At 42.4% G+C, this 23550-nt stretch overlaps 1 protein-coding gene across 1 annotated transcript; it reads right to left on the bottom strand.

Annotated features, from left to right (window-relative positions):
- Positions 1 to 1014: 1014 nt before the first annotated feature.
- pak1 (p21 protein (Cdc42/Rac)-activated kinase 1) lies at positions 1015 to 23190 on the bottom strand. The gene is made up of 15 exons (XM_041940320.1): positions 23069 to 23190; positions 20821 to 21040; positions 15739 to 15833; positions 14701 to 14848; positions 14572 to 14609; positions 12716 to 12829; positions 11044 to 11272; positions 7998 to 8061; positions 7577 to 7625; positions 6322 to 6434; positions 4193 to 4310; positions 3695 to 3794; positions 3333 to 3529; positions 2918 to 3055; positions 1015 to 1616 (listed from the first exon to the last, which is right to left on the bottom strand). The coding sequence occupies exons 2-15, from the start codon at positions 21011 to 21013 to the stop codon at positions 1530 to 1532; spliced, it is 1683 nt and encodes a 560-aa protein (XP_041796254.1). The 5' UTR covers positions 21014 to 21040; positions 23069 to 23190; the 3' UTR covers positions 1015 to 1529.
- Between the last annotated feature and the right edge of the window lie 360 nt (positions 23191 to 23550).

Genomic DNA, 23550 nt, shown 5'->3' with positions numbered 1-23550 from the left:
ACAGTCTCAGTGTCGAACCCGCAGACAGTGAAGTCCCAGAGCCGCAGATGGAGCGAGTTTGGCAGGTAGATTATGGGTAAACAATTTTTTTTTTCTTGGTCACATTACAGTGACAGAGTTCATTAGATATTTGTACATGGCATTTAGATTTTTGATTACTGAGGACTATATACACCTGATTTTGATTGTTTAAATCCATAATTTTGAAGCTTTTGGAGAACACGAGCGCTGTTTGGAGCAAAAAAAATTAAAGCTCTGTCAAGAAAACTGCTGTCCAACCGTGAAGACAGAATAAAACAGGGCTTGACCAAACCAAATTACAGCTCCATGTTTACTGTGATTAACTTGCACTTGGGAGGCTTATTCAAGAATGATCAGGATCAAATAATCTGCAGTCAAGTTGCATTGTGGGTAATGTAGGCAGAAAGGCCACTCTCTTCTCTGTACTTTTCTCTGATCTCTCCTCTAACAGGCTCCATCGTCTCTGACAGAACTAAGAACTAGTCCTGCAACCCGAGTCTCATTTGGAGCCCTGCAGGTACCTGTGTCGTGTGAAATGCTGGTCCAATATCACCAACTGGGAATTATTTACCATGATAAAACCTCATAAAATTATAAACCTCTAGAGCAAAAGAAAATGTTTCTTTCGGAAACAGGTTCACTGTGTTGAAGGGAAAACCTCATCTGTCCAAACTCAGTCCATCGATGGTTCCGGGCACGCTTTTCCTTTTTTATAATTAATATTAATAATCTCTAACTCACAGTTCACACTGCAGACACAACAAAGAACCAAACCTCATCTGCTCTGTGTCAAAAACTACAGAAGGTAACGCTACAATGGACTCACACCCACACAGAAAAGTTGATCAAAAAAAAAAAAAAAGACAGATGATGATGAAATAAATCCCACTGGAACCCATAGATGCATTACAGGAAGCTAGGACCTTAGCTAACACACACACACACACACACACACACACACAGTCTGCAGCAGGACGTGGTCTGGAGCTTTTACAGACAAGGTAGAAAAAATAAACAAACATTCATTAAAAAAAAACTCCCATGAGTCTTTGGGCTCTGTTGAAACACCCTCTCCCTCTCATTTGGGTGGTTTGTACTGGCTGAGGGGGCGTTGATGTCAGTGATGACATCACTCGATCACAGATCGACTGCTGATGTCATTCAGTTGGCCCCTTATCTTCCTGTCCGAGTCCCGTGGAGTGTTGAAAAAGAAGTTATAGGGTGGAACTACTCTTCCTTGTCCCTGTCAAGGTTGGGGGGTTTGGGGGTTAGGGAGGTCAAGCTTGGGGTCCGAGGTCACAGGGTGCAGGAGCAGGTGGTGCAGGTTACAAAAGAAAAAAAGAAGGGAGAGAAAGACTGTAGGCATTCAGAGGGTTTGTAACCAAGCCGGCAGCCATCACCACCCTCCTATCTACCAGAAAAAAAGAAAAGGAGAAAGAAGAGAGAGGATGAAGGGATGGTAGACAGAGAGAGAAAGAGACAGAGACAAATAATGAGTGCAAAGCTCGCTAGCGGTTGTTCTTGGCAGCCTCCTTGGCAGCCACAATGAGAGGGGTCAGACTGGAGAGAGGCTTCGCCATCTTCAGAAACTGATGCTGGGAGAGGAGAAGGGAGAGAGAGAGAAAGAGGGGAGAGGAGGGAAGGGAAGAGAGATGATGGGAGAGGAAGAGGAGAAACAGAGGAGGAGAAAGAGAAGGGAGGGGATTGAGGTGGAGAAAAGAAAGAGAAATATTTCAGTTCACTGTACAAGACACAGCATTTACAGCAACAGAGAGGCTGATTCTAAAATTAGTTTACCAGCTGATTGATCATTCAGCTAAAATGTAGATTATTCAGATGAAATAAAATGCTGCTATAATGTGCAGAGTGGCCGTCCTTCACAACTGTCCACAGCACGTGTAAACTAACAATAGACGCAGTCTCCTCCTGACGGTCTGAGGAGAAATCTGGTCTGGGACCAGGGTCGGTGCCAGTGCTTGCCCCAGATTATCTGATAATGTGAGCGGTTTACAGATCCAGTCTTAAACTCAATGAGGTTGTCCTGATAATTTCAAACATGTTTGATATTTAGAGGTTAACATCTGGATGAATTCATCAGTACGTCTTCCCAACATTTCCTCATCCAGACTCATTTAGCCCTCTGCTTCTGTTTTTACTCACTGCAAAGCATTACTACAGGAAGTTGTTGCACCACATCAGTGTCAAGTCTGGACTACACTGAAAATCAGTACAGGAGGACTAACTGATGGGGTTACAGATGCGAAAAGAGAGAACTGAAGTGAATCTGAGAAGAGGGTTCGACAAAGGCTCTGAAGCATCCTGGGACTAGATGGCACAAATATTGATACTGAGCAGGCCCAGAGAGTTGGCCAGTACCAGGAGGATGGACAGCCTGGGAAACATGTAAAATGTTTGTGCTTTCAAGACAGAGGCTGTGCAGCTGAGGAGGAAAGAGCTGTTGCCAAGTTGAAGGCTGCCAAAGAGAGGGGTGATGAAGCCAGCTTGAAGTATGATAAACTGGTCATCATGTGCAGCAGTAGGCAACCTCAATCATCATCTTAGAGTGACTCACAGCTCAGCTTATCTTTCATTATAGGATTCTGTCTTAACTTTTCATGTGTCCAAATAACAAAAGTACATCTTTGCTTATAAGTTGGCCAAGGAAGGATTTGGTTTTAGCTCATTTAAACATATGCCTCCTCAGGAAGGTTCATGAGATTAGCAGAATCTGGTCCTCAGACAGTATTCATGTTCACACACTAATTGTTTAACATCACTTTTTATCCTGAAAAATTATTAGAGGTCTTCCTCAAAAATATTACAATACTATCATGTAGCTGATGATGAACTGTAACTGTCAAACACACACACACACGCACACACACAGCTGCTGTACCTGCAGCAGCTCTTTAGCTGAGCCTCTCTTCTCGACGTCCATCTCCAGACATCGGTTCAGGAAGTCTCTGAATGTCGTCGACAGCTTCTCTGGGTTCTGCAGCTCCGGTGTCCCATTGGTTGCTATGAGATACAGCGCCTAGGCGACACACATGAGCAACATATGAGTCTACATGCCATGAAGCACATGTAAGTATGCACACACACGTTTAAAATCATCTGTAGAAGTTTCAAATCTTTTACTTTGGTGCCATCCAGTGGTGGTTTTAAGAATTACAGTGAGGCAGAAATGTGCAGCATTTCCAACTTAATGTACTGTGGATATTTACTGAGAAACAATGCCAAAACCTTTCTGTGGAAAAGGAATTTTGAAAAACAGTGTGTCAGTCTATTCAGTAAACAAAACACCACCTCACCCTGAGTGGATTTTCATTCAGGTAGGGCGGCTCCCCCTCCACCATCTCTATGGCCATGATGCCCAGGGACCAGATGTCCACTTTGGGGCCGTAGGCTTTGCGAGTCACGACCTCCGGAGCCATCCAGTACGGAGTCCCGACCATGGTGCTGCGTTTACTCTGCTCCGGAGTGATCTGGGCGCAGAAGCCAAAGTCAGCTGGGAGGAGGAGAGAGGACAAAGTGAGTCCATGTATTCCCAACGTCTGAAATTCTCTCAGACGAACACCTCAATCAAGAAACTTACTGTCTGAATCAAACCTTTACATGATGTTTCAGAAATCTACTGTAGATAAAATGAAATAAAAAAATGTTGTGAACTGACTGAGTTTGACGGAGCCGTCCATGCCCAGCAGGATGTTGTCGCTCTTGATGTCTCGATGGATGACCTGGTTCGAGTGCAGGAACTCCAACGCCTGCAGGCACTGGAAAGACAGAGAGAGACAGACACAGAGAGAGACAGACGGAGAGAGAGACAGACAGACAGGGAGAGACACAGAGAGATGTTTGGTGTTTCCAGTTACTGAGCATCTGACCAACGAGTCTAACAGATCTGAGAAGTGTGAAAGGTGAAAGGAGCTGCAGCAATGTCCAAAGGGAGTCCAGAGAGGCCAACCACATGTCCCAATATGGTGGTCTTTGCTGAGCAGAGCCATTTTAATTCTCCATACCTGGTATCAAAATGAGCTCTGTACACCGCCAGCTCCTTGAAAAAAAACCTGTTTTTGTCGGACATCTCAAACTCTTTCACCCAACACAGAGAGACGGCGTCAAAGTGGGTGTTTTTAGTCATTTCCAACCACAATGTCTCCATGTCTCCTACCTCTCTGCACACAGCAGCTATCTGGGCTTCATCCATGCAGGTTTCCGTGACGACGTCAGTCAATGAACCTCCAGCCAGGTATTCCATCACCACCCACAGCTCGTCACCCACCAGGTAACTATGGAAAACATCAATATATGCAGGTGTTTACATTAATGATATCACTTGTATTTAAATTAAACTGATTCTGTCAGACGTTAGAAGACCGGAAATGTGTTTCACAACCAGACAGCACTCGATATATTTAACCAAGCCGCAACCTCTGGGGCTGAAAAACGAAGCAAACATTGGCTTAGCACGTTAGCGGTACCATAAAATTTAACTGCCCATGAACCCAAACTTTGCTTTTTTCATTTTATTTTTTTATTTTAAGATTATTACTGAAACAGACTGATTGCAATCAGGTGTAGACTAAACCATTTGGCTGCTGGCTGACATTTAATTCCTATAAAACTCACACACTCTCTTTCTCTCTCTCACAGACACACACACAGTAAATCAGTGATGGTGAGAATGCTGTTTCCATGGGGATGACAACCTTACAGTCTTGCATGTGCTCCTTCATGTCTCTGAAGACAAACAGGTAACTATGGCAACCAGACACCCATCCCCCCTACTACATGTCCAGTGGGTTGGCATGGCAGCAGCAACCCTGAACCGGATCTTAGACTGTATAAAACAGCATAAAACATAAGCTTTCTGGAGCTCAGAGACAATGACTCCGGCCATTGCCATCTCGGCAGTGTCTGACTCCACCAAACTCTCGGCTAATCCAAAAATGGACGAAGAGGTGGAGTGTGGGTGGAGCTGAGACAGGCTGAATGAAGCCTGGCTGCTGAAACATGGCGGCTTGCTGTCACTCAAAGCTGCCACACCCTTAATTATGCATAGCTTGAAGCCTTAATATAAAGTTGTAGTTTAAGTTCAACCCCTTTACAGTTGTCATGAGTAAATTAGCTATCGAGACCAGAACTGTTTTTGAACCAGGCTGTGAACATGTTCATTTCTCCTTTAAAATTGGGCATTTCTATATGGGGGTCTATGGGGATTAACTCACTTTTGGAGCCAGCCTCTAGTGGCCATTTGAAGAGCTGCAGTTTTTGGCACCTCCGTGTTGGCATCATTTTTCAGCAGAGGTTGCCATTTCAACTACATAGTGGTCTGATGATGGTTCACAGTTCACTTCAGCTCGTGAAACATCTGGAACATCAGACGTGTTTCCAGGGAAAGTCTGGGAGTTTCACATTTGGCTCATCTTGCAGCAGAATGTGTTTTTTAACTTGTTTCACATATTTAGTGCAGTCAATATTTTTTTGTCAGAACAGCAACATTAACAGAAGGATCTCAGCCAAGTGTGATCCTGCCAAAACTAAATATAATCCTCCAACTTCTTCCAAAGCTGCAGCCTCCATGAGTACATAAACAAACAGGACTGCCTTCCTTCCTTCTATTAATTTGTTCCCTGCTTGTATATTGACGAATATTTTCCCATTTATTGACACAAACTGGTCACCTGTCAACCAATCACTGCAGACATGGTGAGGGGATTTATTCATCTATAGCAGTGGGTTCAACCCCACCCATTCTATGAGCAGTTCTCTCAGTTCATCAGTAAAGGCTGCTCCCAGCAGCTTTGAGTAAAGCTCTTTGGAGGAAATCAGAGACTGATCTGCACATTCACCAGATCGCCAAGATTCAAATTAGGTATTTGTGGCCAATCAGCTTCCTGTGAGGAACCAGTGGCAGGTGTGGGTGGGCGTAGTTTTTGTTTGAAAACAACAATGGCGGCTCCTGAAGAGGCCTGCGTAGATGCTGCAATAGTATCAGTTATATCAGAACTGGGGAGTATTTCTTGACCGAAAGAAGAGCAATGAACGGAACTGATGGCTTTTCTCCATGGACAAGATGCTTTTGCTCTTCTCCTGACTGACTTCGGCCAGACTTACGCTGTCTTACTAAGTCATACGGCTCATTGTTGTGATTGACAGCCAGTGATAGGCGGTGATAGATGGCTCGTTCAATCGCCTGCCAAGTATTCTTTGAAAGTGCCTGCCCCTTGACTTCCCAGATGATTCTATGTAACAAACTATCTGGTGCATCAGGTTGGCAAAATAAGCAATGTGTCTAACCTGTCCAGGTAGTTGACTATGTTTGGGTTTTTATTTTCCCTCATCACCAGAATCTCATTGATGATCAGTTCCTTCTTTGGCTGCTGCTGCAGGTTCATCTGTTTAATGGCAACCTGAGAGAAAAGATAAATATTTGACTGTTAGACTCACATTCATGGAAATTACTCACACAGAACTGAAAAGAAACCGACGGCAGAGAGTTTGGAGAAAGACAGGAGGAGTACAATAAAAGAAAGACAGATGGACAGGTTTACTAAAAGTAAAAGATAATGTGACAGGGAATAAAAGAAGACCGCAGGATGAAAAGGAAAATGGTAAGAAAGTGATGACAGGTGACAGACAGCGAGCCAGAGAAGGCGTGAGGAGGGAGAATTATCTAAATCCAAAGGCAGTAAAAGGTTGTTAGGTAGTGCCGCCTGACAGACATTAAAAACTGAGCACAGACTAATCCTCAGAGAGTGAAACGCAGGAGGATTAGCATGGCAGACGAGCTGGGCTCCTTTAATATTAACCTGGAAGTCACAGCTATTGACGCCAGACTTAAAACCAGTTACTGCCACAATGTTCTCACTGTGGAAACTCCAGCCGAACTCACTGTCCTCTTCCCTCAAGTCTCTTTGCTTCTCTTGGATGAACACCTTGGATGGACCTACATACCTTTAACTTCCTTTTAATCCTTTAACATCTAGCGTCTGCCCTAACCCTCAAAACTTTAACAAAGGCATTCTGTTTGAGCTTTATTTCTCCCTAAATTCACAGTTGTCTTTTTAACCCACTTCAGCATCGTTGTTCAGCTTAATTTTACTTGAAACCTGCGGTAGATTCTGGCCTTTCAGCTGACCTTTAAACAGGCACAACACTGTACAGAGTCGTCTTCATCATCCAAGTGAACTTCATGCCCCCTCTACTTCCTCTTTGATTTCAGGATGTCAGTTCCTGCTTTTTAATGCTTTCCTCTGTTGGTACGTTCATCGTGGATGCTCTGAAGAGCCGAAAGCAGCTTTCAATTTGAGTCTTTACAAAAACTGAAACCTTCTGTTGGATGTTTACTGATGTACAGTATGTATGTACATGTATGTATCTATGCACTGTTTTTGATCTATTGGGTGGATGTTTTCACAAAATTGTGTACATTCATGGTCCTCAGAAGATGAATCCTACTGACTTCAGTGATCCTCTGACTTTTGTTCACTTGTAGATTTGAATGAAAATAACGTGTATAAGGGAGGAGGGAGGGCTGATAAAGGAAACCCACCTCTTGTCCTGTAGCGATGTCTATAGCTGTGTACACAGTCCCAGACGCTCTGAGAACAGACAGCAGAGAGCTCCAGTTATTTCTAATCATTTCTTTGTTGGATGAAAACTTTTGTTTCTTACAGGTCACTTGAAGAAACAACATGAATATTTGCAAGAAAAACTGTCACACCTGCTGAGTCTTCATACAAATAACATTCAGGAGTCAATATTATGAAAAAGTTATTAGAGAAATTCCCTTTCAAAGAAAAATTCCCTGAAATCTTTCTTTGCAATGCAGATGAGAACAAAAAAAAACTTCTTGACTATTATATCTATTGATGTAATGTGATGCTACACTTACATAATGCACATGCTGAGCGTCTGAAACAATAGCAGGAGACTTGACATGTGACCTCGGCCATGACAGATCTATAACTTACCCCTGCCCGATCTTCTCAAAGCGTGTATATTTCTTCTTGGGGTCTCCCACACTTACAATCGTCCCTGAGTTAAAGAAAGAGAGAAAAAGAAGCAAAAACTCACTTATTGATTGATCACAACAGCAACGCATATGGATCTGAAAGAGAGCAAGATAAAGGAAATCCGACCCTATGATCCACAGCTGAATGGTATTTATATGTTGATTCTACAGTACCGCTGAATTTGAATGGATAGAACAGTCTGGTGTCTTTCTATCCATCCAAATTCTGCTCTATGTTCATCACACTCAGGTCAATGCAGCATGCTGAAGAGCTGAGGGAAAAGAAGATGAAGAGAAGGAACGAGGGATGAGACAAAAAAAAACACAATAAAAATAAAAATAGATGGAGATGTAAATTAAAAACAGTCAGTTCAGGAAGGAAAAAGAGAAAATGGAAAGAAAAGAAAAGCAAACTGGCAAACAGCTGGGACAGTAAGACCGAACAGAAAGAAAGAATGAAAAGATGGAGGGAAGGAATCAATGAGAAAAGAAAGAATAAAAATATTAAGGAAGAAGAAAAGATGGAAAGAAAGACATGAAGGAAAGAAACCAAGACAGACAGAAAGAAAAGAGCTGAAGGGGCTCTGTCTGCAATAATCAGAGTCCACAGCAGGAAAGTGATTAGAGGACAAAACTCGGAGTCACTCTGTAACCGCAGGAGACTGGATGATGGAAAGAGAGGGGACGACCAATCAGACGTGAGGATTGGACAGTGGGGGCGGGGACAGTGGATATCGGGTCTGTCGATCGGAGAGACGGACAGACAGACAGGCAGTATCCTGGTCTTACCAGCAGAGGGAGATCTGAGCACATCTGGACAGGCGTGGGGCATGTTTTAAAAAATATACAGGCTTTTATTCACGGGTTAGAAATTCACAACACATTTCAGTATGGGGAAGAAACTTTAAATATGAGCCTCAACTCTGAAGGGTTGGGCCATGACTTTAAATACATACAGACTTTAAAGATTACATTAGCCCCCTTTAATTGTGGGGAATTACTACTTGATTTCAGATAGATAAGAGTTAAACGCTAAACTGCTTTAACTGCTCGTGACTCATTCACATATTAAACCTGTTGCGTTATATATCGTCAGAGGGAAGTGTGTGAACGTTAATTCATTCTGCATATTTCATACATTACAGAGGTGAAATATACTAATGCACACGGTGTAAAATGCAGAAAACGTTTGACAACTTTAGGACACGAAACTCATGGATGTCATGATAAAATCTGGGCTTCAATATGGCAAGATGTTGCTAAAAAATAAAAGACTTTTGTGTAATACCAGGCACTGCCTGTGTGTGTGAATGTTGAGTTTGACTTTGAATCGCTCGTGTTAACTGTTAGTGGAGGAGAGCTTTAAGAGGAAAGGTTGTGAGTCTGTATAGTTAAGCTGTGGCCGAGCTAACACAGCTCCATCACTGAGTGTCAGGACAGCACAGCTGGGCCACCATGTTGGGACTGAAGTCTTAAACAGGATCAGTGGAACGCTGTGAGAGACTGCAGGCAGCTTCTTTTGTTAGAAGTGATAACGTTATGTAACATCTTTCACAGCGCCTCACCAACTTTGGCAAACACACCACACAATAAGACCAGTATTTTCATAATGATACGGAGACCTAAAGCAATAATGAGCACAGCATTATGTGTGCAGATCATGGAAGAGTAAACACTCCCCAGTTAAAATTCACAAGAGAACATTTTTTCATCACATATATGGGATGTTATAATCTAATATTCAGTACTGTCTCGGAGTTGTACTAGTTAGAAATATAATAAAATACTGTTTAAAAATCATGTTGGTGAAATGGGCCTAGAATAAATTCAAACCATCTGAAGTGTGCATATAAAGAGAATGTGATGAAACAGCCTGTCCAAACTAAAATTAGCACCGGAGACTCTGCCCTCACTGAACTATAGCAGGCAAAAACAGCATCAGAATGCTTCGCTTACAGACTCTGGACATGGGGTAACGACTATCTATAGACACAATACCTACAAATCACAGGATATACGATACAATGCCAATGTTGATATGATATTAAAATATCAACATTCAGTAAACAGTTAATATCAATATGTAAACATGTTGCCGTGCAATTTGTGTACATTGTATGTACAGTACAGGCACAGTTTAATTAAGACAAAATGTTCAAGTATGTAAGAGACTTTGTAAGATTAAAACACTTTGATCACATCCCCGATGGATTCCTAACTGGTCGCAGCTCATTGGTTTAATCTTCCCATGTCCTATCAGTGCGGCACCTTGAACTTTGAATGACATCAGTTTCACAGAGGACATTTCCACCTCTATCCATGTGGAGCCACTGCTTCTCTTCAGCTCAACTTTCAGAGATGTTTTCCAGGGAGTAGCTACACATTTTTCTTTTTCTATAAATAAAATCTGAGCAGTGCTTCAGGGTCTCTCTTTTTTTAGCACACACGTTTTTTTCAGAACAGGAGCTTCTCACAAAACTGGTCTCTGAAGTTAAAAGGTGCAAACAAACCCCTGATGTAAAGAACATCATTACACACACTGTATGGCCAAAAGTGTATGGACCCATCTTTGGGCATGGGTATATTGTCATGTTGAAACAGGAAAGTGATGGACCCAAACTGTTGTAGGGACACTGTAGTCTAAATATATCACTGTATGCTTCATCATTTAGAGTAACCCAAACCAGAAAAACACCCCCAGACCAAAGGTACATTGTGTGAACTGGGGTGTCCACACACTTTTGGCCATTTAGTGTATTGGAAATGCACTGGCCAACCAAAACACGTGTCAGGTAGAATACCTGTGTCATTTGAAGCTGTAACATTCGTATTAGTACATATTAGGACTCAGAATATTAATATCTGGGGTGTCCACACACTTTTGGCCATTTAGTGTTTTGTGCCTTTGTCGTAATATGATTTTTAAATGCCAAATTACTTCAGCAATCACTATTACATCAATTTGTATGTCTTCGTGTATATTTGAGTGAATGAATGAATCTTACGTAGTTTCTCCAGGATCTCCTCGTCCGACATCTTCTTCTTCCTGGTTTTGTCCTGGGGGCGGGGCACTGAAGGCCCGGGGGCGGGGCTCGCACTGGGAGGGCTGCTGGGAGCGCCCTCTGCAGGGGGTGCAGGGGTGGCGGCAGCGGCCGTTGGTGGAGAGATGGGGGAGGTCGCAGCATCTTTGGTCGGAGGAGGAGGGAGGGGCTCAATCACTGAGCGAGTGTATATCTGAATGATAAATTAAATTTTATTAAGTAAGACAGTTCGAAATGATCAAAAACCATAATTTCATGACAATCACAATAAAAATCTTTACATTAAAGTAATTGAAAATATTCATATTCTTATCGTCATATACTGTCTAGTCATATGTAGCTTGTGCTAACTGTAAGACCAGGCTGTCAGTGATGAAAACGCTGATCTTTAAGTGTACATAAAGTTAAACTAAGTGCTGTAACTGAGCTGTGAGACGTTCGAGTCCTGCTGCGCTTTCAGACTGTCGGGATGAAAAGACGAATAACAACAGAGAGACCAGCGTGTGCGTGTGTGTGTGTGTGTGTGTGTGTGTGCATGTGTGTGTGTGATAATGATAGTGGAAGCTCCAGTCAGGTGCACTAGTAGGCTGGTCACCGTGGGAACGGCAGTGCCGCCATGGAAGCAGCCTCTCAACCGCCAACCTGTCTGAGAGAGGAGCAACAATGTGTGTGTGTGTGTGTGTGTATTTGTGTGTGTGTGTGTATTGCCAGGAGTGTCTATGTGTGTCTGGAAGGGATGAAGGATATAAAGGCGAGATGATCAGAAAACTGTGATGTTGTGACAGTTACAGTTCATTAAAATCAGTTACATGACAGTAATGTAATAATTTCAAGGGAAAGCTCTGATCGTTTTTCATGAGGATAAAAAGAAGCATGTTAAACAATTAGTCAATTAACTGATTTGTTGTTTGATAGAAACATTTGGGGCTTCTCAACTGCTTTTCTTTGTCTTAAATGATGATAAACTGAATCTGTTTCAATCAATCAATTAATCAGTTATGAAAATGATATTTAGCTGCAGCCCTGAACATATGTCTGAGAGTGAGGCCTCTTGTCAGAGTAAATCTCTCTTAAATTCTATTCTCACATTGACTGTGTGTGTGTGTGTGTTCGTGTGCGCGTGTGTGTGCGTGTATGTATATGTGTGTGTGTGTGTGTGTGTAGTGCTGACTTAACTGAGCAGAGAACATAAAGCTTCTTAGAAAAGTGTTTCTAAATAAAAAAAACCTCTGCGTCTCTTGTGACTGCCTCACTCTCTCACACACACACAAACACACACACGCACACACACACACACACACAGGTCCCTGTGGTCTTATCAGAGAGCTGAAGTGAGGCAGACACAGGTCCATTTCATGATTAATGGGTGAGAAAAATCTAATGACTGAGTGCTACCTGGACAGAGGTGATGTATGGAGAACTACACTGTGTGTGTGCGTATGCGTGTGTTTGTGTGTGTGTGTGTGAGACATTTTGTCCAGTTCTCACTTCTTCAGAGGACTGTTTGAAAGTGAAGAAAGTTAAGTTTGTTGTTGTAAGGTTAGATTTAGGATTACAGTGTGGGAGGTTAGGAGAGGGCTGGACTACATTAGTGTTCTGGTTTGGTTTAAGCTGTTAGTTGTGTGTGTGTCCTTACTGATTTGGTGTGCTCTGGTCGGGGGGCGATCACTGGCGGTGGCTCGGCCTCGTCTTCATCCTCATCCTCGGACACAGTCGCTATGGCGGGCGTCTCCGACACGGCCTTGGAGCTCTGCGTGAAGTCATAGAGGGGGAGAGGGCGGGGCTTTAGTGACATCATCGTCACGTGAGCCAACAGCGATACCAGACCCATCATTGTTTCCTACTGTCACTGTCACTTCCTCTACTGCTTCACCCCGTCATCATGCTACCGGTCCTCCCCAAGGCCTTTAGCGCTTCTTCTCTGCTTGAATTTCACCTTCTTTCCTCCTTGTTTCGCTCTCTGTTTCTTCTCCCTTTTTTCTCTCCCTTCCCTCGCCTTCCTCTCGTCATCACCGTTGATGTCTGAGAGCTCTGGTCATGTCTGGCCACACGTCCTCCTCTCCATCCCTCTCTTTTTCTCTCCTCTATCTCTCTCTAAGAGTCTAATGCTCGGCTGGCGGCCAAGCTGCAGAAACAGGGAAACGGTGAAAGGAGGAAAAGGTGCTGATTCACAATGCAGAGAGAGAGAGAGAGAGAGAGAGGGAGAGGAAGAGGAGTGTATCTCTAGCAGTGGCATCATCATCATCACTTCCTCTACACTTCTTTTTGTTTAAAGGCACCTGTCAGACAACATTTCTGCTGCTGCTGCAAGAAAAGCTTCTTCATTCATTTCCAGAAGAATCACTGAGTTTAGAGATGTATTAGAAATGCACTGGCCAATCAAAACACATCTACCCACACATCAGGTAGAATACCTGTGTCGTTTGAAGCGGTAACATGTCATACCGTATTAGTACATTTTAGGACTCAGAATATTAATATCTCAATATATGCTCAATGGACATTAAGCAATAAACATATAGAAAAACAGTCTTCCATCCAACAATTTACCTAAAAAACGCAAAAAAAAATCCTATTAAAGGAAAAGTTAGATGAGAGGACTGATGCCACTCTACAGCCAGCAACGGGTTAGCTTAGCTTAGCTTAGCATAGAGACCTGGAACAGAGGGGAAACAGCTAGCCTGGCTCTGTCCAAAGGGGACAAAATAAAGGGCCCTGCACCTCTAAAGCTCCCTGATTAACACGTTATATCATGTTTCTTTAATTCATACAAAAAGTGTACAATGTTTTATGGAAGTTAGATGCTAAGCTAACGGGCTGCTCACTACATTTCAAGTAATGTCAAACTATTCCTTCGATATACATCCTGAGTGCTTTCCGTGTCTTTTCAGTCGTCTGCTGTTCAGTGCTGCTGCACCAGTTTTAGTATTTTGAGGTATTTGTTAGTTTTTTTGGACATAACCTTAAAAAACAATCATCATATCAAATAAGTAAGTTTAAGAGCTGACTTGCACTTCAAATTAGCGATCACACTAAAAAATATATGCTGCTCTCCTCCTGTTCTCCTCTCACCTCTCCGTTTCTATCACTCTCTGTCTCATCTCACCCCGTCAGTTACTCCCTCTCCACCGACATCGCATCCCCTCTGCTTTGTCAACCGGGAGCTTAAACCTCATCTCCTCCGCTCCTTTATTTAATCTCTTCATCGTCTAACACTGCAGCTTTCATTCCTTGTTACCCCGAGAGACTACATCCAGGCTCCATTTCCCCTCAAGATGATCTCCCTTCAAATTGTTTACCCTCAAAAGCACCATGTGAACAAGGATCTACCGGTCAGTTGTGGACTTTAACACCTGTGTTTCACTTAGTCTTAGTCTCTTAATAGCAGAAACCCAAACATAATTTGGGAAACTATAATTAGTATCATTAGTTGGTCGACTGATGTCTAATCTCAGTCTCATGTGCCTGTATGAGGGATGAGTTGTGACTTACCGTTGTGGTGGAGGAGCTGTATGCATCTGTGTTTTTATCTGCAGGGAACGACACAATGAGAAATTAGAAGAACAGAGGGAAGACGGAAGATGTGCATGTGTGTGCATGGGTGTGTTTGTGTGTTTGTACCTGTGAAGCTCATGTATTTCTGGCTGTTGGCCGTTTCTTTTGAGTCGTAGAACTTTAAAACATCGAGAACAGCCTGAGGATTCTTCTTCTGTTCCAGTTTGGTGATGTTGGACGTCTGCAGGAGCCGGGCCCACTGCTCTGGCATGCCCTACACACACACACACATTCACACATACACACACACACACTTTTTATATTCCATATGCACATTGTGTTTTTCACTTGTTTAGGAGCTGTGTCAAAGACAAATTTACATTGCTTTATGATGAACAGTGCGTTTCAGACAATTCAGCAACATTTACATAGTACACACACACACACACACACACACACATACACACAGAGGCTTCCTAACATTGCAGTCTTGTCATATTTGTTCCTCATAAGTGGGTCACATCTCCTTGTTTTCCAGCTCTTCAACTCGTCTGTCTGGGTCAGTCCATCACTCACACTCGTCCACTTCCTGCTTCATTATTCCATCCATCCACTCTGTTCAGGTCTCATAATTCCTTCATGTTAAACCATCATCTCATCCATATGACCAACGTCTCCGTACACTGCTCTACTCACTGAATTATATTTAGCTTGTGTTGCTTTGAGTCAAAATGACAAAGATTAATTTGCATATAGATGGGTGTTGAAGTAAGAAGCAGGAATGTCCCAGATTACAGAAAAGGAAGGAGTAGCACACACACACACAAACACACACACACACACACGGTTTAACTCCCAGCTAAAAGCTTGGTCAGGCAGATCAAGTGAGTCAGCTAAACAAGGCGTCTTTGTCTAATGTGATTATTTAAAACATTCATTTGCCAAGTGTGTGTGTATCAAACGCACAGACACGCACACACTGATGCACACAGACACACACTTGCACGCAACAATGAACATGGGTCCTTTGGTAAGCAATTAAAGAGTGATGTAAACACACCACAAATACACACCAAAGACACACACTGCGGTTGTGTTCAGTAAATTGACTGAGGAGTGTTACTACACACAAGGGAAGGAACACACAATACCACACACACTTACAGTAAACTCTCCAGTAACTGCATCGAAGCCGACATGGATGGTGTGTTCAAAGTCAGATGGCAGAGAGATTTCTGGACGCTCCTTCTTCTTATAGGCTGAAAGAAAAAAACAGAAAACTTGGTTTTACATCACCTCGGATTGGCTGAGGAAACTCAAACATAGTAATAAACATGATGTGGTGTTCATGAGCCATACATTTGTTCCACTAAAGGCGTACAAGTGAAAAAGGACAAACAGACAAAAGGCTTTAGAGTCCTAACTTGGCTCTCAAAGGCTGCAGAGGAGCAGCTGAGATGCTGCACCAATTCAATAATTAAACCGACTGTAAGAGAAAATCCTAAATGGGAGGTTCAAAGAGATTCAGGCTCATTAACATTCCTGGAAAGGTCTTAAATCCAGAGAGAAATACGTTGTAGTGAAAAAGAAGTAACGAAGAAATACAGAAGCAGACAGAGAGGGAGAGCTGAAGGAAAACACAAGAGAGAAAATTATGAAATATAAGGGAGGAAAATGAGAGTGGAAAGAAGATGCAGGAAGAGTGAGGAAAGAGAGGCCGAAGAAAAGGACGACAAAGCAGACGCCATAAGTTGGAAACGATGTGAGGGGATCCTCTGGGAAACTCTACTGAGAATCACAGGCAGCACATCCCCCTGGGATGACTAACAATGGTGCAGGACCACCAGCCTCCCACAAAGCATCATGGGTAATGTGTCCCTGTGTGTGGAGGTGTTTGATGAGGTAGTTTGTCAACAGGTAAACGTTTGCTCTTCCAGAAACAGCATATAGAACAAAAAACACTAAGTATAAAACATGGTATTTTAGAAAATTAGACAAATGAAATACTTAAAGCAATAGTTCAAAATATGTTTATTCACTTTCCAGATGGGAAGACTGACGCCACTCTCTTATCTGTTCCTGCCAGCAGCCGTTCAGCTTAGCACAAAGACTGCAGAGGGTAAACAGCTAGCCTGTTTCAGCAGAAACTGTGTGTGTGAGTACATGCGTATGTATTGTCTAAAGTAGGCCAGCCATGTAAAACTGCTGCTGGTACAGCACAGCTCCTCTTATCTGTACAGTGGTTTGAAGGTAAGGTCAAACAGACTCAATCACATTGTTGAATTAACACTCAAACATTGTTTTACTTCCATGAGTCAGTTTTATACAGTAGTTCTCATTGTTACCGGCTGGGTCTGTCTTTCCAGTACAGGATCAAACTGCACTTCTGTGATCCAGCATTCCTGTTTGTAATTCTATCTCAATGAGATTGGCCTCACTCGTTATTGTTCACTCTCCTACAGTTGTATCAGAGCTGTGTTAAGTTACTGCGAAGGCAAACACAGCATTTCATTCTGCTGCTGCTTCCTGTTAAAAGCATTCAGCTGGTGAAACATGAGGCTTTTATTGTGAAGCAGCCAGAGGAAACACAATTTATTTATCAATGAGGTGGAACAGCAATTGTTCATCAAAAGTGTGTCTACAATACAAGACATTTTTAATATAATTCAGTAATATGTCAGGGAGTAATGGAAGCTGGAGGCGACAGGCTGCACACCAACTCTGTGGATCGGTCACATCTGGCCGATTATCAATCTGATTACTTAACTCAGCGCTAAAGTTCAATGCCAATCCAGTATAAAGAAGGGGCGCATCACTAGCAGGTGTTTATCTGGCAGATTCAGTGCAGGTGCAGTATATCCATCGCTGTACAGAGTCACTTTATGGATGACGAAATAGAAATAATTGCCTGGTTATAAGGAGATTATGAGTGAGTGCATCTGCTCTCAGCACTGACACAACAAGGCCAGAATCATCTGTCTAAATGAGCAGAAGAATACTGTAAACAGTCTTTTATACAATGTGTACTGCTGAAACACACTGCATGCTCTGCTGAATGTTCGGGATTCTCCTACTAGATCAGTACACTGCATCTGAATTCTACGAAGTAATGCTGTTGTTGTATGAGTTGTAAAGACTATGGCCTGCACACTTTTTCTGTAGCAGGATGTTCGCCTAGCATAATTACTTGTACTTTTTTTGTTCCCCCAATTAATAACTGTGATTCAGTGATATAGGGGAGACAAACACTGGCTGGTATCTCCAGAACTGCCATCCAGTGATTCTCTTCATATTCTTCTAACAGAACATTTTGCTGCGTCTGTTCATGGCTTTACCTCCTCTCAAGCTTGATCCAAGTAAAGGGTGCTGCAGGGCTCCATTCTAGGACCTATTTTCTTTTCTTTTTTCTTTACTCATTATCAAACGGCATGTCATTTCATTGCTATGTAGATGATACTCGATACTTGCCGAGCTGTGCTTCAGGATTGGATGGCAGCAAACTTTCACAACTCATCATGCTGTACCCACCTTTTGGTGTCACTTCAGATCACAACCTCAACCTCCAGTTCATGTTGAACTGTTCAGGTTGGTTCACTCGTGCTTTTCCACTTCAGAAATATCTCCAGAATTAGATCTTTCATTGCTTTTAATGAAATCAAAGAGTTATTTGTGCTTTTATCACTTCTCGTCTGGATTACTGTAAAGCCGTGTTTACTTGCCTTGGGCAGAACATGATTACATGGCTTCAAGTTGTCCAAAATGCAGCCGCCAAATCACAAAAGCAAGATCATATCTCATATTTCAGCCTCCCTTCACTGGCTGCCTGTTCATTTTAGAATTGATTTTAATTTTTAATCTTGACTTTTAAGCCCTTGCATGCTGTGGCAGGGAGCTACCTGGCTGAGCTTCTAAAAAACTACTCACAGCCTGCATCTTGCTGTCCTCTGATAAGACCCTGATAGTTATTTCCCGGTCAAGCCTGAAGACCGAGGGGATCAGGGCCTTTGTTGTTTGGACCTCCAACCCTTTGGAATAGCCCACCAGAGGATCTAGAAAATTCACAGCCTCTTTTAAATCATCTCTCCAGACTTGCTTTTACAGTTTGGCCTTTTCTTAATTATGTAACTTACCTGATTTGTTATTTTATGTGTTGCTTTTATCCATTGTTTTATACCTTTAGCTGTTACATTTGTTACTTTTACTCAATGACTCTGACTATGTACTGTCCTAATGATAGTTTTAAATGGCTTATATAAATAAAGTTATGGTTCTTACCATTATTAAGCAAACATGAAAAAAGAACATATGTGTTGCATGTTAAGTTCCTACCACCAGCACTGACACTACATGGCCGAGATAAAACACCACATCATTAACACACAGGACGGACCCAGAAGCTGGGAGACTGCTGTCACAGTGTAACCTGCTAATTATAATATTTATTTTTGGCCTCATTTCATCCAGGACAAGTTTTTGCAGAGCAAGCACGCTCTTCTTCATCACTGTTCTGCTTCACTTGGCTTTTAACCATCCTACTGCTGGCCTCTGAGCAGAGGCATCCTGTGTACGGTGACCAGTTCAGGACATCTCAGGTCCAGATTTTCAAACTCTGCTCCACACTGACTGAAGCACCGAGGCTAATCTGTACTCTGTCAGCCTCAGCTGGCCTCAGGCTCAGCTGTGCTTTGGACTTGAGCACGCTAACCACAGCATGTCTGTTAACACACATTGAGTGCTAACATGTTTCCATGAACAGGGCTCCTCTTTTCTTACCAGCACATTTCCACACCTCAGTACATTTCTTAATGGTTGAGATAAACAGTAGTTTCCAAAACAGACTTCAAAGAAGCTGCAGAGAAGGTGCAGAGAGCTGAATTCTGCTGCAGAGCGTCTGATAGCAGTGTTGACACAATAAGGCCAGGCTGATGTAAACTCTACTACACTGCTCTGAGACACAGAGGGAGACGGAGAAAGTGGAGGCAGAGGAGTTTGCTGACTATTGATCAAGCAGTGTCTCATTATAAAAACATGATATCTATTTCAGCAACGATGTGATTTTGATAAAAACTGAAGAGACAATGAATTCAGACACAGTTTAAAAAATGAAAGGCTGTAACTGGTGCGACCTGGAAGGTAATGATGATAAAAACAATGATGCAAACCACTGACGTAAAGTGGTTTGTTAGATTTAGGATCATATGCCTGCCCATACTTGTTGATCTAATCCAACTTATTTTTTCTGTCTTTTGGTCACTTTATGAAAATACACTAAATGCAACAGCTGATATTTTAAAAAATGTTGATTTTGTGGTGAAATTCTCTTCAGTAACACCAACAGCACATCAGTATTCTGGAAGTCAGTTATTGCACTCTGACCTGCTGACTTGGCCTGTGTATTAACACAGCCGGCAGTCGGAGCTGCAGCGGTGGCTGTGTAGCACCGCTCAAGGAGGCAATTAAGAATTTAAAGAAAATTAAGCAAGTTTTAACCTGGGGCACCGCAGCAGGAAGGACAGGAATGATGAACAGTACTCTGGGTTTTCTATGGACTGGCTCACATCACTCCCCATGGCCTCGGTGTGTGATTTGTAACACAGTGCTAGCTATGATGATAGCATGACAGCAACACCACCTGCACCACTTAGAGACCAAACATACTGACACACAGGTTTATGTGCCTTTGCAGCAACACCTTCTGAAGCTTCTTTCACAAATGGAACGTGCATCATTTCTGAGTCCAGCAGTTCAGGTTCTGGTAGTTATCATTCTCACAGAGGTCGCTCCTATATGTACAAACTTTGTCTACATTCACATGATTTTATGGTTTCAGTCTGTATTCTTCTGACAAAAATATGAGCATTCTGAATGTCCACAAAAGCAAGTAAAATGATGGACTTTAAAGGTTATTTTGTGGCTGAAATAGTTTCACTCCTAGTTGAATGCTATGTCTACCAGATATATTTGAAAATCAATAAAGATGAGAAATTTTAACCTTTTATATGCTTTAATTGGATGTTTCGCTGCTTTGTTCCCACCAGGTAAAACACAGACAACTGTCAAAACACGTAAAGGTTAAGATAAACGTGTGAAATGGGCTTTCCATCAATGCACACACTCTCGTGCACCTTTCTCTCTCCTGTCTGTAATGAAAAGGGCTGAAGTGCTTTGCTCAGGGGCAACATGAGTGTTGGCAGTTACTGAGGGGGGTCACTTCACACACTGTCACACAGCGATGGCAGTACTCACTCTTATCGCCTCCTCCGGTCAGGATGAATCGGATCGAGCGGTCTTTCTTCTTCTTGTCCTCTGGGTTTGGTGGAAGGGGCTTGGAGCCGTGGTTGAGGGGGGCAGGGTCCTTGTTGCAGGATCCAATCATGGTGCTGGTGTTCCTCATGGGCGGAGCTGGGGGCTTGTCCTCGACCTCCCCATTATCAGACATCTTCAGCTAGGCTGCAGCCGGCTGCTCCTGCACAGAAACACACCAATCACAGAGGAGGCAGGGTGAGCGGCGGGGAAATCAGCCAATCACAGGCAACTCGCTCGTTCGCTCATACCGCATACTGCACTGCAGATGTTCTGTAGATTTTATTCTCCTATTTAATATGGTTAATTATTTTTCAGCTTTTATCTATGTTATGTGACTGTGACTCATTTTAAATCCTAATAATAGTGTTTTTACATTGTCTTGTTTCTTTTATATCCTGTCTTACTGCTTTTATATCTTATGTAAGGACTTTAAATTGCCTTGCTGTTGAAAGGTGCTATACAAATAAACCTGCCTGCCTTCTTTGTATGAATGTTTCTACTCATCAGCAAAATGCTTGATTTTCCTGTTATGCTCAACAACAGTTTAAGAGGATTTTCACCCAATGATAAAAGAAAAAAAAAAACAAAGATAGCATAAAGATATTAGATATTGTTGGTTGAAAAGTAGGCTGTAAATTAGAAAACACCAAAAAAAAATGTTATTTTTGACTTTAATAGTTAATTTAGACTTCAGTAGAAATACAGAGAAAACAAATTTTATTGTGATTTTTATCATAAAGTCAAAAGCCCAAACTACAAGAAAAAAACGTGTCTGTGTGTGTGTGTGTGTGTGTGTGTGTTTGTGTGTCTAAAGACTTAGATGCAGAAAAGCAGAAAGAAAAGAACAACTTTCTGCCTGTTCAAAGGATGACCGACATTGACCAGATGACCAGACACACACATACACACACACACACTTTGTTGTGTAAGTGCAACCTGGAATATGAACACACAGCTGAGAGGCACAGAGGGACATTTTAATGACACAACACCCTCACACATAAATACACACAATCACACGCTGCAAGCTAACCTGCTCTGCTAAATGCTCCAGTGGACACAGAGTCCCACAAGGATAGTCTATCTGGGTCAGAGCTACACAGAATAAATCAACAAACATGCACACAGACACACAGACAGACAGACAGGCAGACACACAGACACGCAGACAGACAGATGCACAGACAGACAGACAGACAGACAGACAGGCAGACAGACAGACAGACAGACGCACAGGCAGACAGACAGATGCACTAGGGATGTTGATGATTCATCATTTAAAATAAATGAATTTAATATTTTAACTGATAACACACACACAGCTCCCTGCAGGTGCTTTCAGCAGCTCCAGCATCATTATGGAAATACTGAGCTCAGCAGAGGAAGCAGCTCTCTCCATGGTGGCAGAATGTTCTGTGCCTCCACCTTGTCCACATGTCAGGAAAGCGACTGCTACATTACATTATATTCATCAATAAGCCAACACAGTAACACTAAATGTTATGTTTCTAAATGTTTGTAGAATAAAAAGGTTCAGTTGTTGAGTGTGTTCTGCTGATATCCTCTCGTCACATCCCTAAAACAAACCGTTTTTAAAGGGTCAGTCCAACATTTTAGAGCTGCACTTTCACCAAGTTGGAAGGTTTGCCACATGGATTTGAGTAAAACCGAACCATTTATCAACTCACCCACTGATTTGGACCAGAACAAACAAACAGGTTTGGAAACGCCCTCTGATGACATTATCAGGGTTATTTTCTCAGACAAAACTCTCCCAGAGCTACAGAAGACATAATAAAACTGTTTTCACAAGCTTAGAAGTGCTCAACATGACTAACAAACTCATGACTTAAATCAGTGACAAAGTCACAGCATAAAGCAAAAGACCAAAAAGATCACTTAAGAACTTATGGAAAGCTTGTCTCTGTGGAGTTGCAGCTCAGCCAAATAAAAAACAACCAAACTAAATTCTCACTGTGTCTCTTTTCACAAACAGGAGACTTTCTCACAAAACTTCAGTAAAAGCGTAAGAGCGTTGATCAGCAGCTGCTGCTGAAGGATGTGATGGCAACGTGCAAATTAGTGAAATGATGCTTCCCCCCACTTTCCCGTGGGGGGGAAGCATCATTTCACTTTAAATACCTTTAACTGATGACTTCCCCTTCACAAAGAAGCTGTGAGATCTTACCTTAGCAGAGACACACAAACATGGTTACAGCTTCAGTCCACAGAGAAACAACATAAAAAGAAATCTCTCTGCATGAAGAGAAACTGCCGGAGCCACACAGTTAAGTCAAGTAAAGGAGAGTGACTGTGAGTGTGAGGCTCCGTCGGCCTTTTGACCAATCCTGCCTCTCGCAGACAGTGATGTCATGACATGATGTCACAAGGTGAGTCACATGAGGAAGTGGGAAATACAGCAAACACAGAGAGTTTGTGACAAGGCAAAAGGAAAACTTAAACACACAGCTGTTTATTGTGCCTGCTGGGCAAAAATACACATACACACGCCCAGACACACATACAAAAACACACACACACACAAAGGTAGAGTGTGTTTACAGCCACACATACAAACAATCACTGTTTACAGGGAAGTGATGTCCCCTTTGTTGTCTGCTGATCTAAAGCACACACGAACCTGTGTATTTAGCTTAATACACACACACA

The sequence above is a fragment of the Chelmon rostratus genome, chromosome 7, assembly GCF_017976325.1.
Source record: "Chelmon rostratus isolate fCheRos1 chromosome 7, fCheRos1.pri, whole genome shotgun sequence".
Lineage (NCBI taxonomy): Eukaryota > Metazoa > Chordata > Actinopteri > Chaetodontiformes > Chaetodontidae > Chelmon > Chelmon rostratus.
This window is presented reverse-complemented; position numbering and strand designations above follow the sequence as displayed.

What these genes read in the sequence shown, in the direction of transcription:
- pak1 (XM_041940320.1), bottom strand. Translation starts at nt 21,013, where the DNA reads ATGTCTGATAATGGGGAGGTCGAGGACAAGCCCCCAGCTCCGCCCATG. An exon ending in GACCGGAGGAGGCGATAAGA is followed by an intron (nt 15,834 to 20,820) that starts GTGAGTACTGCC and finishes TTTTTCTTTCAG; the next exon opens with CCTATAAGAAGAAGGAGCGT. An exon ending in CAGCTAAAGAGCTGCTGCAG is followed by an intron (nt 1,617 to 2,917) that starts GTACAGCAGCTG and finishes CTCCTCTCCCAG; the next exon opens with CATCAGTTTCTGAAGATGGC.